Here is a 15,771-nt window from a genome sequence, read left to right on the forward strand (position 1 = left end):
GCAGCCTCTCACCTTCTGTTGGCAGTTGCAGATCTGGATTCCTGAAGTTTCTGCCCGTAAAGCTGGGAACAGAACATGTGGAATACTGTTGCTTTTGTCTTTCATTATGCTTTTGGAAGAATACTTGAGGAGCTTTATCTATCTTATGTGTACACTCTGCTGAAAAGAAATTTCTTAGTCCTTTCTTCTTCTGCACTAAAGGGGAAGGAGTTTGAAATACAGCTTCTTGACATCTCTGTCACATGCAAAGCAAAAGTATTAAAAGTTTTAGTCAGTTGTTTCAGTACAAATAGTACTAAATCATTAACTTTGCTGCAGATTAAGGGTTTTAGTACTAGTATATAAAATTTATGGAAAAGCAAACATTTTGATCTGATTTTTAGAAATGGGACAGTTACACTAAAAGGTCAGCAGAAAGCAAACAAAGTTGTTTGAGATAATTGTGGAGTCTGCTTGCTAAAGTAATTCCCAAAGGAATTGACTTGAACAGCTCATTCTGTTTCTGTATTAAAAAACTCAAAACTCTTGGAATGTTTCTTCTTTGACAATTATAGTATGTACACTATTGCATCCTTCCTTAGGCTGTTCAGGGATGCTGCAGGATATAGGGAAAGGTATGGCTAGAAGGACATTTCTGTGGTCTGAAACACAAAGGAGACTGTATTGAGCGGCAAGGAAGGTAGGTTTCCTAGACTGGTCAAGATGAGCTTTAAACTGAATAAATTTTTCCTTCAGCTGGAAATATTTTGGGGCTGTTATTGACTAAATATTGTTGCTATGCAAAGGTAACGGCTCCACTGATAGTCATTCTGCAGTTTTTCTTGAACTGCAGACAGATAGGACAACTGGCTGTCCTGTGTCTGCCCTACATCTGATTTCTTAAGCCGGATTTATGCCCTGTGTTTCCGTGTGTGTTTCTCTTTGCTGGCTCTGCACCTCCCTCCTTCATGCTAACTAAAGTTTCCCACATCAGGAAACAAAATGTGAATTGATCTTTAATAATCTAGTGCAAGATAATAATCTTTCAGTAAGAAAATAGCTACTGGATTAGCTTGTCCAATGTATGTCTTGGTCTTTTCTCCCTGGCATCTTCCAGTTTTCAAAGCCTTGCCTAATGAACAGACCATAGGCTTGTCTTGATAAAAAGCCTTTTGTGGAATCTTAGAAATACTCCACAGAGTACAAGCAAGGTATTTGTAGCTGACAGACTGAAAATTGCTCCAGGAGGTTTGAGTGTTTCCTGTGAGTCTGAGGAGGTGTACAACTGGCTTTGATCCAAACCCATGTTATTTTTATGTAATAATAATAGTATTATTATTAATAGCTGTTATTATAGTACTTTTCTGTCCAGGGGATGGCTAAGATTCAATCTGTCTATTCTGGTACTATTCTGTGTTATCACAGACTCACCTAATATTTGGGGTTTCATTTACAATGCTTCGATAAAATGTTAATTTGTTACACCAGAGTTAGAGTAATTCTTTTCTAGTTGCTATGACTTGACATGATACCATATAGTTAATGCTTCTACAGAAATGCTCTGGGTCTTGAGTTCTCTTTAGATGGTCTACAGCCTTCCTAATGACTGAAGGCAGGAATTGCACTTGCTGCTAGTGCTGCCTTGGTACAGCTTGGAGGAAATCAGGCACTGAGTATGAACTTTGTTCATGCAGAGATTTGCAATAATTTCCATATCCAGTGTGCTGGACAGAGCAGGTACTGGGGCAGCAGCTGATTTATGAACTCATAAATAGTGAGAGAAGAGGAGACCTTGATTTTTATTTATTTATATATTATATTTATATATATATATATTTATATATTGGTGGGCCTGTGAAATTAGAGGCATCTGTCTATTTGAAATACCTTAGTGTGGTGACTGCTCTAGTGTGTAGAGTTGGAATTGTAGCAGAGAAATACTGCCCTTCCCTCATCTGTGGGGCTAAGAATGTGTAAGATAAGTATAATAAAATAATATATTTTTATGCATCTTCCTTTCAAGACGGCGATAAAGAAAAACAATCCACGGAAGTACCTGCGCAGCGTTGGCGATGGAGAGACTGTAGAATTTGATGTGGTTGAGGGAGAGAAGGTGAGAGATCATGGAGCCTCAGGGTGCGGTACAACAGAGATAAAACATCACAAAACTTTAGCTGTGTCTTTGATGTGTCTGTCTGATGTGTTAACCACTGAGTTGGTGGCATTCATACAGCTTTTCTGGGGGAAATCTGTTTTTGAAAGGTGTCATTAAGGCATATTTCTAGATATGTATCAAAACTACTAGGAAACTGCATCCTAGTGCTTCTGGAATCTGCAGTTGCTACTTGAGAGAACATGTGAAGCCTACCGCCTGCCCATAATTATTAACTGAGGCCTATATTGCCCTGAACAATTTGTCTTGGAGTCTGGTAGCTTAACTGTAAGAACTTTCAACTTCCTTATGCTTTTACTTTCCTGGATATTTTTTGAGGTTTATTTTTGTCTGTCAGTTCTTCTTGCTTCCTTCTCTAAACTCAGGCCATTGGATAGGATTTCAGTATCTTAACTCATGATAATTCTCTTGGTTAAGGGTTTGGAAATAACAAACCTCCATTTGCCTTGTGTATGAGAAAGGAATCACCGTAGCTTGGAACTTACGCAAAAAAGGCTCTTTTCTGTTTCAAATTCTCCCTGTAGCTGGTTGTTCTTTTCTCACACCACCGTGGCTACCTTTCTTTTGCCCTTAAAGGGTGCAGAAGCAGCTAATGTCACTGGTCCAGATGGAGTCCCTGTGGAAGGCAGCCGCTACGCTGCAGACCGGCGCCGCTATCGACGGGGCTACTTTGGCCGACGCCGGGGCCCACCTCGGAGTGTGAGTTCACTTTTGCTGCATTGCTACTGCCACACACAATACTGGGGGCTCACTTGATTGTCTGAGTCACTTCTGATCATGCAACATACATCTAATAAACTTTCAAGTTACGGTGTACAAGCATCTTGAGAAAACCAGAACAGTTTGGTATTGCAAAGTGGATAAGCACTATAAAGCTGTTGTAAACTGAGAAATGTTATTTTTTGAGTTCTGAGTCTCTCAATTATATCTCAACTGCTGTCAGATACTGTCTGTGCCTACTGTCTATCCTAGTTCCTTTGGATATTTAGTTATGCTGATCAATTTTATGCATGAGAGAACATTACAGATGATTGCAGGGTTTTTAATTGTGTATGGATGTGGTGGTTAAAATGGCTGTGCAGAATGGGAAGGATACCTGTCAAACTTAAGGTAGACTACTAAGGGCTGTTAGGAGGCTACAGTTTTATCTTCCTACTGGATCAGATGCAGAAGATGCACTTCTGTTTCTAGACATCTTGTTAAATCCCTTCTTTTAAGGGGAAGAATAATACACGAGGAACTCTTAACTCATGTAACATTTTATAAAACAGACATTACCGATGGCTGGCATTTAAACACAAACCACAAACAAAAATCAAACCAGAAAAATCGCCCAAACCAACATGCAGCTTTATCAATTAACAACTAAAGGGGAAAGAGAACCACTGCATCTCTGAAAGATTGAAAGGACTGTGTAGAAAGAGTGTTTGATGTGAGGTAATGCAGTTTATCTATCTTAAAACTTCTGATGTTTTTGTGGGGGGGTCCCTGTGGAATGGGGCTTAGTGTAGAATGTGACACTGTAGTGTCAGTGGCAAATTTGTGTGATGTCTTTGTTAGCTTTTCAAATAAAGAATTGTCCTGATCAGTAGCTGCCTTGCCATAACGTGTATCCCTTACAGTGCATTTCATGTACTGAAATGCAGTTAATATGTATCAGAGAGAATGTTCTAAGAACAGCTTCTTAGTCTGTGAGGAGCAGGAGCAGCACTGATGGCTCCTGTTTAGTCCTCATCTTAACTTTGCCCAAATTTAAGCTTTTTGAGCATCTGCAGCTTCTTTTTACCCAATATGCTGGAATTTCTGTACTGATCTATTTGCTTTGGGCTTGCATTCAGGGTTTTGGTTAATATACTGCCTGTCAAGTATAACACTTGTTTTCTTTTGGTAGCAGGGTGGTGAGGGAGAAGTCAAGGATGGGGTCACAGAAGGAGGACAACTTCAGCAAGTGCACAGGAATCCTACCTACCGTCCCCGCTATCGCAGGTCTGTAGGTCTGTACAGTTCCTCTGCTCAGTTACTCAGATGCTTTTGTGTTCTGTAGAGGCTTCCAAGTAAGAACGCTTACGCAAATGGTAGGCACAGTGAGAAGCATTTTAATTACTTGGAGAAATTTTTTCATGTGCTTATATGTTCGGAATCATAATGGCCCAGAAAGGGCAAAGAATTCTTAGCATCTCATTACTTCTCACAACTGAGCAGCATATTGAAGTGAGCTGCAGTGTCCATGTCTTCCCAGCTGAACACTCATACTTTTCTGGATAAGTAATAACCCAAATACTTTATCTGGGACCCTGCTGGGCGTACTGGTGGATGAAAACTTGTGTGTAAGCTAGTAAATGTGGAGTTGCAGCCCAGAAAGCTGCCCATATCCTGGGCTGCAGCAGGAGCAGCATGGCCAGCAGGCTGAGGGAGCTGACTGCCCAGTACATGAATGGGGCTTATAGTAAAGATGGAGGTTAACTTATTAGCAGGGCCTGTTGTGTTAGTATGAGAGGTAATGGTTTTAAACTAAGAGAGATTGAGTATAAATGGAAGGAAGATGTTTTTTACTATGAATGTGGTAGAACACTGAAACAATGTTCTACTGAAAAGATTGCCCAGAGTGTTGGTAGATGCCTCTTACAAGGTCAGGTTGGAGAGGGCTCTGAGCAACCTGATCTTGTTGAAAGGGATTGGACAAATGGCCTTTAAAGGTCCTCAAGGAGCTGGTTTGTCTGCCATTCACTCAGTTTCCCCTCATGATATTGTCCTTGTTTATCAAGTAGCTTATTTCAATATTCTAAATTCCAATACAGAATTTAGAGATGAACTATGAAAATGATGTAATCCCCATTTTTCCATGTTCAAAAACAAAAAGTAAGAGGTGAATAACAGTGCAAGAGCAGCAACGTGCTGAATTTGATAGGGATAACAAGATTGTTCTTAATTGTAATGACTTGCCTGTTCCATGCATAATGGATCCATCCTTTTGGAATCTGGGTCTAAAACAACAAGCCTTCCACCTCTAGTTTGGGCTTTTCTTTTTGTGCATATTCATGTTTAATTGGGCTCTTTTATCTGGGACTGTGGTAAATGGGATACTACTGATGCTTGCTGCTTGTTAGCATCCAAGCTTAATTTAATCCAAATTTAATTTCTGAAAGTCTTCGCTAGTTTTGGGCAATCAGAGATAGCACCATAGCAAGTTCAGTGAGACTTTTGCATGTCATGTGGTTGAATCACAGGCTGAGTAACTTGTCCATGACTAATGGAAACTTGTGATTTTCTGATGCAATTTTCATATGAAAGGAATGACACAGCCTATCAGTGCACAATGCTTCTGTTTGAGTTCACAGGTATTGCTTTTGTTTGCAGGCACTCAATCCAGTGACACTGGCACTTTTGTTAGGTTCCTTTGGAAAAGCTAAATTGGTTTTTGGGGCTAGGTAGCTGTGAATTAGCTAATGGAAACTGGATTTTCACTGTGTTTGAAAAGTTTATAAACATTGTTTATACTAGAAATAAGGTGAAATGCTCTTGTATACATCAAGAGCATGGACTTGATAGCTTAGTGTTAAACAGGTCCAGCTCACCTGTGATAGGTGTTTTTTGTAATTGGTTAAGAGGGGCAACATGAGGCAAAGAGCCAAGATCCAGGAATGGTTTTCAGGTAGAAGTGAGGAGGATTGCAAGGACTCCATTGTTAATTAGAAATAGGACTAGGCTGGTATGTAGCCATGCCAAAGCTAACTCGGCACAATCAGCCTGTGTGGCCACTTATTGGCTTGTTTCTTCTGCTAGCCAGCAATTCAAAGGGGCAAACTGCATCTTCATTGCGGGATAGACAGCAGAATATGGTGATGTAGTTTCAGCAGTGAAGAGACACCCACTTTCCTTGTCCTTCCTTTCCAACCATATGCCAGCCAAACCCTGAAGGGATGGTTTGCTAGAACTCAAAACTGCTGAGGATGATACTTGGTTTTGGGAGATTTTGCTGGGCTAAAATTACTGTAGTTTAACATTTCTTGGTTTTGTTCTTAACACCTCTTCCTGCCCCTCTCAGAGGGCCCCCTCGCCCACGCCCTGCCCCAGTGACTGGAGAGGCTGAAAACAAGGAGAACCATCACGAGGCCAATGCCATGAGCCAGCAGCCGCTGCGCCGCGGCTACCGGCGCCCCTACAACTACCGTCGCCGGCCACGCCCAGCCAGTGCTCTGGCACAGGAGGGCAAAGAGGTATGGCTAGCGAGCTGCTGAGAGGCATGAGCAGCTCTCCTGCGAGGGAAGGCTGGAGGAGTTGGGATCGTTCGGCCTGGGGAAGAGAAGGCTTTGGGGTGGCCTCATTGTGGCCTTGCAGGGCCTGAAAGGAAAGATGAGGCAAGACAGTTGCGAGGGCCTGGAGTGACAGGACAAGAGGCAATGAATTAAAATTGAAAGAGTAGGTTTAGATTTGATATGAAGGAAAAAATTTCTCCCTGTGAGGATGCTGAGGCCCTGGCACAGGTTGCCCAGGTAAGCTGTGGCTGCCCAATTCCTGGAAGAGTTCAAGACCAGGTTGGATGGGGCTCCGAGCAGCCTGGGATAGTGAAAGGTGTCCTTGCCCATGGCAAATGGTTGGAATGAGGTGATCTTCAAGGTCTCCTTCCAACCCAAGCGATTTTATGATTGTATATAGCAGAGGTTTTAATGGGGTGAATGCCCAAAACCTTCTGCCCTGTGTGAGTTTTTAATAAATATATTCATGTGCTGGATATGTCTGATGACCAAATCTGACATGCTGATTTCCTTGCCTGCTTTTTCTGACCCTCTTTGAGAATAAGCACCTTATGTTAAAAGGAACTGGCAGTGGGATAGGGATTGCTTCTAGATAGTTCTTAATTGGGGTCAGACTGTAACAACTATTGTTGACGTGGAAACAGTTGTGTTATCTTGCTTCCACAAACCTTAACTCTGTATGTAGCATGTGTGATAGATTTGAAAGCTCTAGATCCATTTTCTGAACCGTTTGAACCAGATAATTTCAGGAAACTGTTTTCAAACAGAGATTCTGGTGTAATGAAGGAAGATTTTTGCATTCGGTGTCTACTTCAGGTGTTCCTTTGACAGAATCTGTTGTGTAATACCCCATTGCAAGAAATACACTAAAATTTAATATCTTCTGGAGATGCATTTTTCTTGATTGTTTTAAAAACTGCATTATGCTGGCTGTACTGCTGAAGAGAGGAGGGGTGTGGAGGTCAGCCTTTGCTATAATAAGAGTTTGTTGTGTCTCAGACAAAGGCAACTGAAACACCTGCTGAAAATTCTGCTCCAGTGACAGAGCAGAGTGGCGCTGAGTAATGTCCGGCTCTCCAGGCACCTTTACCATCACTCAGGTAAGGAATATGGACGGTTCTGTTTCGCAATAAAAGCAGAGTGTGTATTCTTCTAGGATTCTGGCCAGATACCCTTACATATGGCTTGATATTTGTGATAAGTTCTGAGGGTGCTGTAGAGGCAAACCAAGATACTGCTTTTCTCTTCTTTCTTTCTTCTGCCTCTGTATTTATCACAAAGTAAGTTTTACTTTATAATTGATTTTGTTTTTTCCAGAAAGCTCTCTGGTCTGTATGGTAATAGTATCTACTGATGAGTTATTTCATTTTAGGAAGATCCTGATTATGGACAGAATAAGTCAGTTGTGCTTATCCAGCCTGTTATAACTCTTTTCATTTGACATCTCATTCTATTTATTGAGACAAGAAACTTAAACTGCGTTTTTTTTACGTGTGGCTCTTCAACAGGTGTCCTAAAGTACAAGTCAAAAGTAACACCAAAGAAACACACAAGCAATAAATTGTCAACAGTGATGACGAAAGCAAAGATTTGAAATACTAAAATGTAAAAGAAAATTTACCAGCAGCTGAGATCCAGGGAACACCTACAAGATAGATGCATGAAGAGAGAAAGAGAGCGAGATTCAGAAAGAACACCCTCCCTAGTTTCAACAGCAACTGTGGAGCTTTTTGGGTTTTTTTCCCCTAGAATTTCACTGTTTTGCTAGTATTGATTTTTTTCAATTTTTCTTTTGGTATCAAACTGAAAAGGGGAAAAAAAAAACAACCAAAGAACTAAAATTGAAATAAAATGCTTTTTTTATTGGATGCTGGTGCTAAACCTCCCAAGTGTGAGGTTTTTTTCTGTGCCCGTCCTGTTCACTGCAGGACATGGGGAGGACAAACTTCCGCTTTCCTTGTTAAGATCTTTTTGAAACTGTGCAGCATGGGTGACGTTCCTCACAAATAAAAGTGATTTCAACTACCAAAGAAAAAAATCTGGTTTAGAGTGTTTTTTCATGTTTGCTTTTTAAAGAATTCATTATTTTCATCTTGTTCCTTCAGCGTTTATATGTAAAGGAGAGCTGCCTCTTTGGTGTGTCTTGCTGGATGATACCTGGGCATGGTTAGGTGGATATACTTGAATACAAAACTTCTGCAAAGAAATCACTAAACAGCTATAACTTACAGTGTTCCCTCTGTTCCTTTGGCTCTAATGATGTTTGATAGTTGGGTTTTCCTGTTACTGTTTTGTGGCAGGAGTTTGGGGGATGTGAAGTGAGTTCCTGGAATGTTTTTTTTCCTCATCTGTTTTGCTAAGCTTTTGTGTTGTGTAAACAGTAGAATCCAAGTTTTGAGACTCTGCTCAAGAAGGACACTGGCATAGTAACTACCATTTTATCTAAGCTTCTGTTTTGAATAATGCTTGACTGGCTTCTCCACTTTTTATTCAAACCAGTAAAATCTCTGTACCTGTGCCATCTTGTGTTAATGAGCAAAGTACTGAGCTATCTTATAATATCAGTGGCATTTTAGTGTTCCTCGCTAAAACTTGGCTGTCTTCCAGGTGTTATCAGTCTGCTTCCAGTTGTTGAATATGGGTGCATTTCTTGTGTCCTTCATTGTCTAGTCCAGCATTTCTCACTGTCTTGCAGTTGTTGTTACCCAACTCCTAGATAAGCATATTTGTTTCTCAAACAGTCATGTTATTCTTCAGGAGTTGAGCAGAGTGCAGGGCATAATTGCACTCAAAAGGTTTTTGCTTCCAGCTTCTGGGAAGGTGAGGAAGGGCCCTTACACCCTATTGCCTTTGCCTTGGGGACAAGGAGGGTGGGAAATGGCCGTGTTGCCCGAGCTGCATTGATTACAGCTGACTGAATTGCAAGGGATTAGGAACCTCTTAATGAGTTGTGAAGTGAAAGCCATAAGCTTGGTTGAGGAAGAAATCTTCACTTGGAAGATGAAGAAATACGTCTGTTTTCACACAAAATAAAATGCAGTAAGGTGAGGAAAATATAAGTAATGGTACCTTAAAAAAATTCTTAAGCAGGATAAAGTTTTTTAGGCTTAAATTTTGCTCCAAACTAAATGTGCAAGCATACTGGGGAGAGGTTGATAATTTTACCATAACAAGCAGATACAGGTTATTTATAAATACTGAAATGGTTCTGCAGCACTTGTCATAAAAACTACTTGAACTGCCTTCATTTGGTGTTTTTGCTTGAGAGATTTGACAGGCTAAAGAGAATTTTCTTAATCTCTGCAAAAATGTAGGTCAGATTGAATCAGGTTAACAAAAGTATCTTAACTACCTAACTAGTCATCTTCTTTTTTTTATGAATGGAGAAAGTGAGGGAGAGATGCAAGTAATGTCCTAGTAGTATTGGACATTTGTCATTGTTATTTCTGTCCTGCCTAGTAAGAATGTTTGCATAAAACAGAAGCCAGTGACTGACATAACCTACTTCCCTCAGTTCCCTGATAATGAAAATTTAAGCTTAACTCTAATGAAGTTTAAAGCACTTACTAAAATTACATCTTGGATGTCTTGGGCTATACATAAATTGTTCCTTTACTAGGCCTCTTATGCTCTTGTTAGCTGAATTTGCCAGAAAAAAAAAATAAACCTGGTGCTCAATAATGAGGGTCATTTCTCTTGGCAGCTGGTGCTTGTGCTGTAAAGAAGGCTATGGGTTATCTGCATCAAGCAGAATTTCAGATGAGAGCTTAGTTTGTGTTATGTTGGTTTGATTTCTTACAAAGACATTTTGCTCCATGGATTTTGAATTTGCAGAGTAGCTGATGTGCTGCAAAAACATTCCCTGTGGCTTGTGAACTTGAGGAGGATAAAGAAAGGAAGAAGACAGTTCTGTAGGCCTTCCTTTGTGCATTGTTTCATTTGAACATGATTGCAGTACAAGGCATTCACAGTCTGGAGAGATGGGTGTACTGTAAGCTTCTGTCTCAGGCAGTGCTGCTGTCACGGGAGAGCTACACAGGTGCTAAAAGTGCCTTGGAAGTGAAACACTTTCTGTTGGAAAAAAGCTCTGGAAATAAAGCCTGTGCTACGGAGTTTGCTATAAGGCGTGTGAAAACAGCTGTGGATGTCTGACTGTTACTTGCTGTGGATTTTTTAGTCTCTTTGCAGATGCTGAGTTCAAAGCCATGGCTTTAGACATCATTCTGCTTTCTGCTGGTTTGGCTTTTTGGAGAACCAATAAGCCTTCAGTACCACTGTGATTTTGTGGAGAGAAAGTCCATGCTCTGAAATCCTCAGAGCTGTAGGGGAAATAATCTGTGTGAGCCAAGTGGCAGTGGGATCCTGTTGCAGGTGTAAAAGGGGATGAGAAGATTTCGGAGGCCATGTCAGCTAAGTAGTAGCTTAAACTTTCTATTTTGTGCTGTTTGCAATAATGGAGCAAGGCTGCTATGATTGAATTTTTAGTCCTAGAACAGGACAATGATGCACTGAGCAGAAAATGGATCTTGATGACTTAGTACCACCAGCTGATGAAATGAGTAATTAATATTTTAAGGTTTTAAAATGTGATAGAAAAGACTCAGAGCTTCATTATACTTTCTGACTAGTGTCAAAATACATTATTCTTCAATGTTTGGCTGTAAGTTTTGACTTGTAAATAGTGATTTGAGGAGGACCACAAAGGTCCTTAAAATTAATTAATTGTACACTGCCGCTTTCATGCCAATAGTGCCTATGTGATACAGTTCTTGTTCAGGAAAAAAAAAATCATTTTAATAGTATGTGTAAATAGAGGTGTTACAGATTCAGTTTCAGGAAAAATTGCTGCAAGAATCTGGACTGAACTTTTGAAAATATACTAAAAGGTGAAACAGCTCATATGGCTTCTTGAGCCTTTCTGATGTAATTGGGGCTATAATAAAGAACTGGAGGGCAGTAGTAGTAAATGAAAAAATATTCTAAACAGAGCTCTAGGACATGTTCTGACATGGTCAAGATCCCAGAGTGTGAAATGTTCTCATTTCAGCCCCCTTTCAGTTGTTTTACACTGGAAAGAAGGGCACAGTTTCAACCAGAAGAATTTCCATTGGAATTTGCAGAAGGCTTTGTATAAGTCTCATGTGTTTCTTGGTAAGAAACTGTTAATGGAAACTCTAAAACAGAATATTGAGAATACTTATGGCTCCACTTGATGACTCTTGGATAGGTTACTCTTGGGCATCAGCCTCTTGACTTACCAACAGGTGCAGTGCATAACTAAGATCAGTAAATTTTGCTTTGCCATGCAAAAGCATTGCAGTGTTACACACCATGCTACTGCTGACACTTCTCATCACAGAAAATGGGTTCTGGGGTGTTAAGAGATGTCAACAATCCAGTTTACTGGTACTGTTATGTGAGCACTAGATGGGGCTCTTACTCCACTTAATTTGTTCTGGAAATTTATAGATGCACCCCTGTGACAGGAAATAAAGGTGTTAGTGTGGGCTATCTGGGTTCTGCTGCAGGCTCTAGGGGGGCTGAAATAGGGTAGATGGTAAGTAATAACCCAATAAATAAATAAAGGATAAAAATAGCAAAGTTAAAATATAAATATCTTGCTGTATAGTTTTTCTAGGAATAAGCACTGCTGCCTATCCCTAACTTTCCTCTCATAACCATCACATAACTGCAAAGAAAATCTTGGGCAGAACTGAAGACCTACCCATGGGAAAGTCAAGTGTACAGTTCAAAGTTTGTTCTTACCATTTGTACCTCTGGAAATACTTGGTGTTAAAAAACAAACAAACCCAAAGTTAAATTGACTACATATTTTTTACTTCAATGGATAAACATTTTGTCTGAGTTTAGATCAACCACTCTCAAATACACAACCTAAACGTTGGCAAACTTTCAGGGATTATTTAGATGTGATTTAAATCATTACCTCTTCAGAGGAGATGGAGGTGCTCTCACTTGCTGCATGGTGGTTACTTTCTTGTTAAAAGAGACTGATTTTAATAAAATAAAATCCTTAAAATTTATTGCACTGAATTCCATCTCTGATAAATTACTCATTTATGTAAAACCACAAACCATGAGATGCTGCTCTTAATTCACATCCTGACTAAAGAATTTTTTTTGTCCTTTTTTAATATTTCACAGTAAGAACATATGGAGAGAAGCATGTTTTATAGCATGATTAGTTTGGTTTCTGCAGCAATGTCACCACACTCACTGCAGTCTATAATTACAAAAAAAAATTTATTTCATGCCACCTTCTTAGGGTTTGAGAGGAACAATCTTTCTGGGGAAATCAGTTCAAAAAAATGGTTAAAAATCTAATGAAAGAAGATGCAACAACTGTGGATGGTCTATCTAAATAATAAAACTATGTAATTGAACACCTAGATGATAATACTAAATAAAACCATATAAATCTATCTGCAGATCTGGAATTTATAACCTGTGTTTCATTTGGGAAAATAAGCAATTCTTCAGTTTTCTTTGAAAGGCATGGGCTAGTACAATGCTACTAGGCTGGCCCTCTACAGCACCCCTGCTCTCCATCCCCCCAGTTTGTTCAGGTTTCTAAGAATTGCAGTTATACTGACCATGAAGTGAGTATGATCTTCTGGGGAAAAGGTCAGAGGGTGTGTCAGTTGTGTGTGGAAACTCTACAGGGATTACTGATGGGCAGCATGCAAATACACACATTGTTGCCTTTTACCCTCAACTATATGAAGCTATATGTGTAATCTCATTAAAATAATTCCACAGACATTCACGAATAAGTAGTTCCTAGCAAGAGGAAAGCCCATTTCCCACCACATTTCTCCCAGCTGTGGTGAAACCTCCACAGCTGGGAGAAAAAAGGACCTAAGTGGTTTTCCAAGGGATGTCATTCTGGCAGTATGACCGAGTTCAATCTATTCCTTTTTTTGCTCTTCACCTATAGATTCCTGTAGCACCTCTTGCCATTTCTTCTCCATCTGCTCTTTGCACATCAGGAAGACATCTTCCAAGTGCTGCATGGCGTTGGACAGGTCTGGGTTGGTCTGGATGGCCACGCAGTCGTAGGCCATCCAGGTTGCACGCACTGCAAACACAACAGGTATTACTATTCTCTGGCCAGGAAAAAACAATGACTGATTCAATAAACAAATTCAATAAGCAAATTCAATTAATAAAATGAATTATTATCAGTTCAGATCTCAGAGAAGGATGGAAAAAAATAGAAACTGCCTATATTAATACTAGATTAAATAGACTGTTCAGTATTGCTTCTTTATAAATGTTTCAAAATAGTTCATAATGATGGTACACTGATATGAATTACAAAACAAGGATGGACACTTCATCGAAAAATGACAGCAAAACAGGTAATCAAATGGAAAGGGTCAAGAGAGTGTTTAAAAATATATGAATATTATATAAGGAATCCTCCCTCCAGACTGGTTGCAACTTGTGTTAGGTGAGAAAGAATAAGATTGAGGACATTGCAACAGAGATGAAATGTTTTAAGGACAACTTAAGTAATGATCTTGAAATAATCAGTACTTTAAATAATGGAATTGATTTTGAAATAATGAGTATCTGACAAAGCTGAGCAAATAGTTTTAGCACTTATGTACTAATGTATGCTTACGTACTTTCCCTTTTATTTTACCAAGCATTCACTATAGTACACTGACCTGAGAGGTGATATGTATCAATTTTTTAGAATTAAGTCTTGTTTTATAGACTATATTTTAATAATTGTACATTAAACACCTTAGTAATATTTCTGGTTTTAACCAAGACTCTCAACTAAGCATGCATCACCTACTGATTTTTAATTCTGACCATCTGAACCACCTAAATTATTTGCATGCTTTTTCACAATTAAGAACCCGAGGACATTAGTTGATGGTGATTGTTTTAATTACATTTCTATCACACAAAAGTTTACAGAATAAATATAAAAGTAAATCTTCAGTGTCTTTAGTACAAAAATCCATATAATTCCTAATAAAGACCTGTACCTGTTAGTTTTTCCATTTCCTCCAGAAGTTCCTCCATATCTGTTTTAAAGTTCTCCACCATCTTTCCCCTGTTATAATAGTTTCCTTCCTGAGATTCTGATTCAGCCATCTATAAGGAAACCAGGAATCTCCTACTTTATTTTACTCTAAAGTGAGTTGATTTTCATAGTTGAGACAAAGTAACATTGCAATAAAAAATAAAAGCATATACTTTTTAGGTTTACATGTGAATTCAGTAAGAAGCTGACCTTAAGGTTGCTGGTGATCTGTATGCTGCATATGACTTGTGACTCATTTTGAAATTAGTAGAAAGAATTAGCTAAAATGTGCTGTGCTTGTGCAAAATAAATATTTTTGGTATCAGTAATAAAGATCATTGTGTCAAACCCTTCACTAGCAAACTTCATTACCCTGTTGCAGTTGTCTTCCAGCTTCTCTCCCAAATACTCTGACCCAGGTCAACTCCTTATTTTCAAAGTTAGTTGTAAAATCCCCATTTGTAACAGTATTTATTTCACAATTGCAGGCTCCAGCCAGGTTAAGTACAAACAATAAATTCTGTCACCATAGAGGCAGATAGGTGAATATGATTCCCTAATCTCTGCTTAGTTGTAGGGAATTAAATTCTAGGAAGTAAAAATGCTTGGGGTAAGGATAGAGTTTTAGAACCTTAGTGTTCACCGAAAATGTGACACAAAGTATTGCCTTTAATTTCCTTTTCTGAAAACCATCAATGGATGGGACGGCACTGTGAAGAAAGAGACAGAAGAGCTTCAGTGGAGTGACTTTATACATCACACTGCAGAGTTTTTATCCTATGATTTTTCAGACTCAGTAGGTATCTGTTTTCCGGGATTTATTGCCGATATGTGCGGAAGGAACGCGACCGGTGGTTTGTAATGGCTTTTACAGCAGTTTAAACCGGTGCCAAACCTCGGACGCTAGGTGTTCCAAGTGTCTCTTCATACAACGAGGTAAAACTGAGGTTAACCGGGCATCTCCCTTGCCTCGGAGGCCTTAGAGAGCCCAAGCCGCGGTGCTGTCCCACACCACGGGCACCTTTCGGCCGCCGCCACGGCCGCGTCCCCCGGGGCGCAGTGGCCGCGCTGCCGCCCGCCCTCACGGACAGGGCGGGCGGTAACGGGACACCAAACACTGCCCGGCCGCCGTACCCGCCCCTCCCGCCCGCTCCTTGCCCGGGCTCGCGAGCTCGGTTGATTCTGTGTTTCACGAATACAGTCGCTTGTGAGAGCTCGGCGGCCGGGGGAGCGGCGCGGTTGGCACTCCGCAGCGTCGGGCTGTGGTTGTGCCCTGGCACCGTGTTCCGTCTGCTCCTCGC

At 40.1% G+C, this 15,771-nt stretch overlaps 2 protein-coding genes across 3 annotated transcripts in view; one reads left to right on the forward strand and one right to left on the reverse strand.

Annotated features, from left to right (window-relative positions):
* The window catches only part of YBX3 (Y-box binding protein 3), a 17,325-nt gene extending 8,879 nt beyond the window's left edge, over positions 1-8,446 (forward strand). The window contains exons 4-9 of one of the 2 annotated variants that reach the window (XM_039720809.1): positions 2,003-2,092; positions 2,729-2,851; positions 4,044-4,138; positions 6,198-6,369; positions 7,408-7,508; positions 7,917-8,446. In XM_039720809.1, the coding sequence (XP_039576743.1) occupies positions 2,003-2,092; positions 2,729-2,851; positions 4,044-4,138; positions 6,198-6,369; positions 7,408-7,473 (546 nt within the window). In that variant the 3' untranslated portion in view covers positions 7,474-7,508; positions 7,917-8,446. The remainder of the gene's footprint in view (positions 1-2,002; positions 2,093-2,728; positions 2,852-4,043; positions 4,139-6,197; positions 6,370-7,407; positions 7,509-7,916) is intronic. The other variant, XM_039720819.1, reaches the window with a different exon arrangement.
* SYCE3 (synaptonemal complex central element protein 3) lies at positions 8,184-15,347 on the reverse strand. The gene is made up of 2 exons (XM_039720834.1): positions 14,433-15,347; positions 8,184-13,507 (listed from the first exon to the last, which is right to left on the reverse strand). The coding sequence occupies exons 1-2, from the start codon at positions 14,539-14,541 to the stop codon at positions 13,338-13,340; spliced, it is 279 nt and encodes a 92-aa protein (XP_039576768.1). The 5' UTR covers positions 14,542-15,347; the 3' UTR covers positions 8,184-13,337.
* Positions 15,348-15,771: the final 424 nt, after the last annotated feature.

Source organism: Passer montanus, unplaced genomic scaffold (genome assembly GCF_014805655.1).
Source record: "Passer montanus isolate IOZ18808 unplaced genomic scaffold, ASM1480565v1 scaffold106, whole genome shotgun sequence".
NCBI lineage: Eukaryota > Metazoa > Chordata > Aves > Passeriformes > Passeridae > Passer > Passer montanus.

Bases quoted from the DNA above. Each gene is read 5' to 3' on its own strand.
- SYCE3 (XM_039720834.1), bottom strand. From the start codon at position 14,541: ATGGCTGAATCAGAATCTCAGGAAGGAAACTATTATAACAGGGGAAAG. The intron at 13,508-14,432 runs GTACAGGTCTTT...TTGTGTTTGCAG, and splicing joins GGAAATGGAAAAACTAACAG to TGCGTGCAACCTGGATGGCC.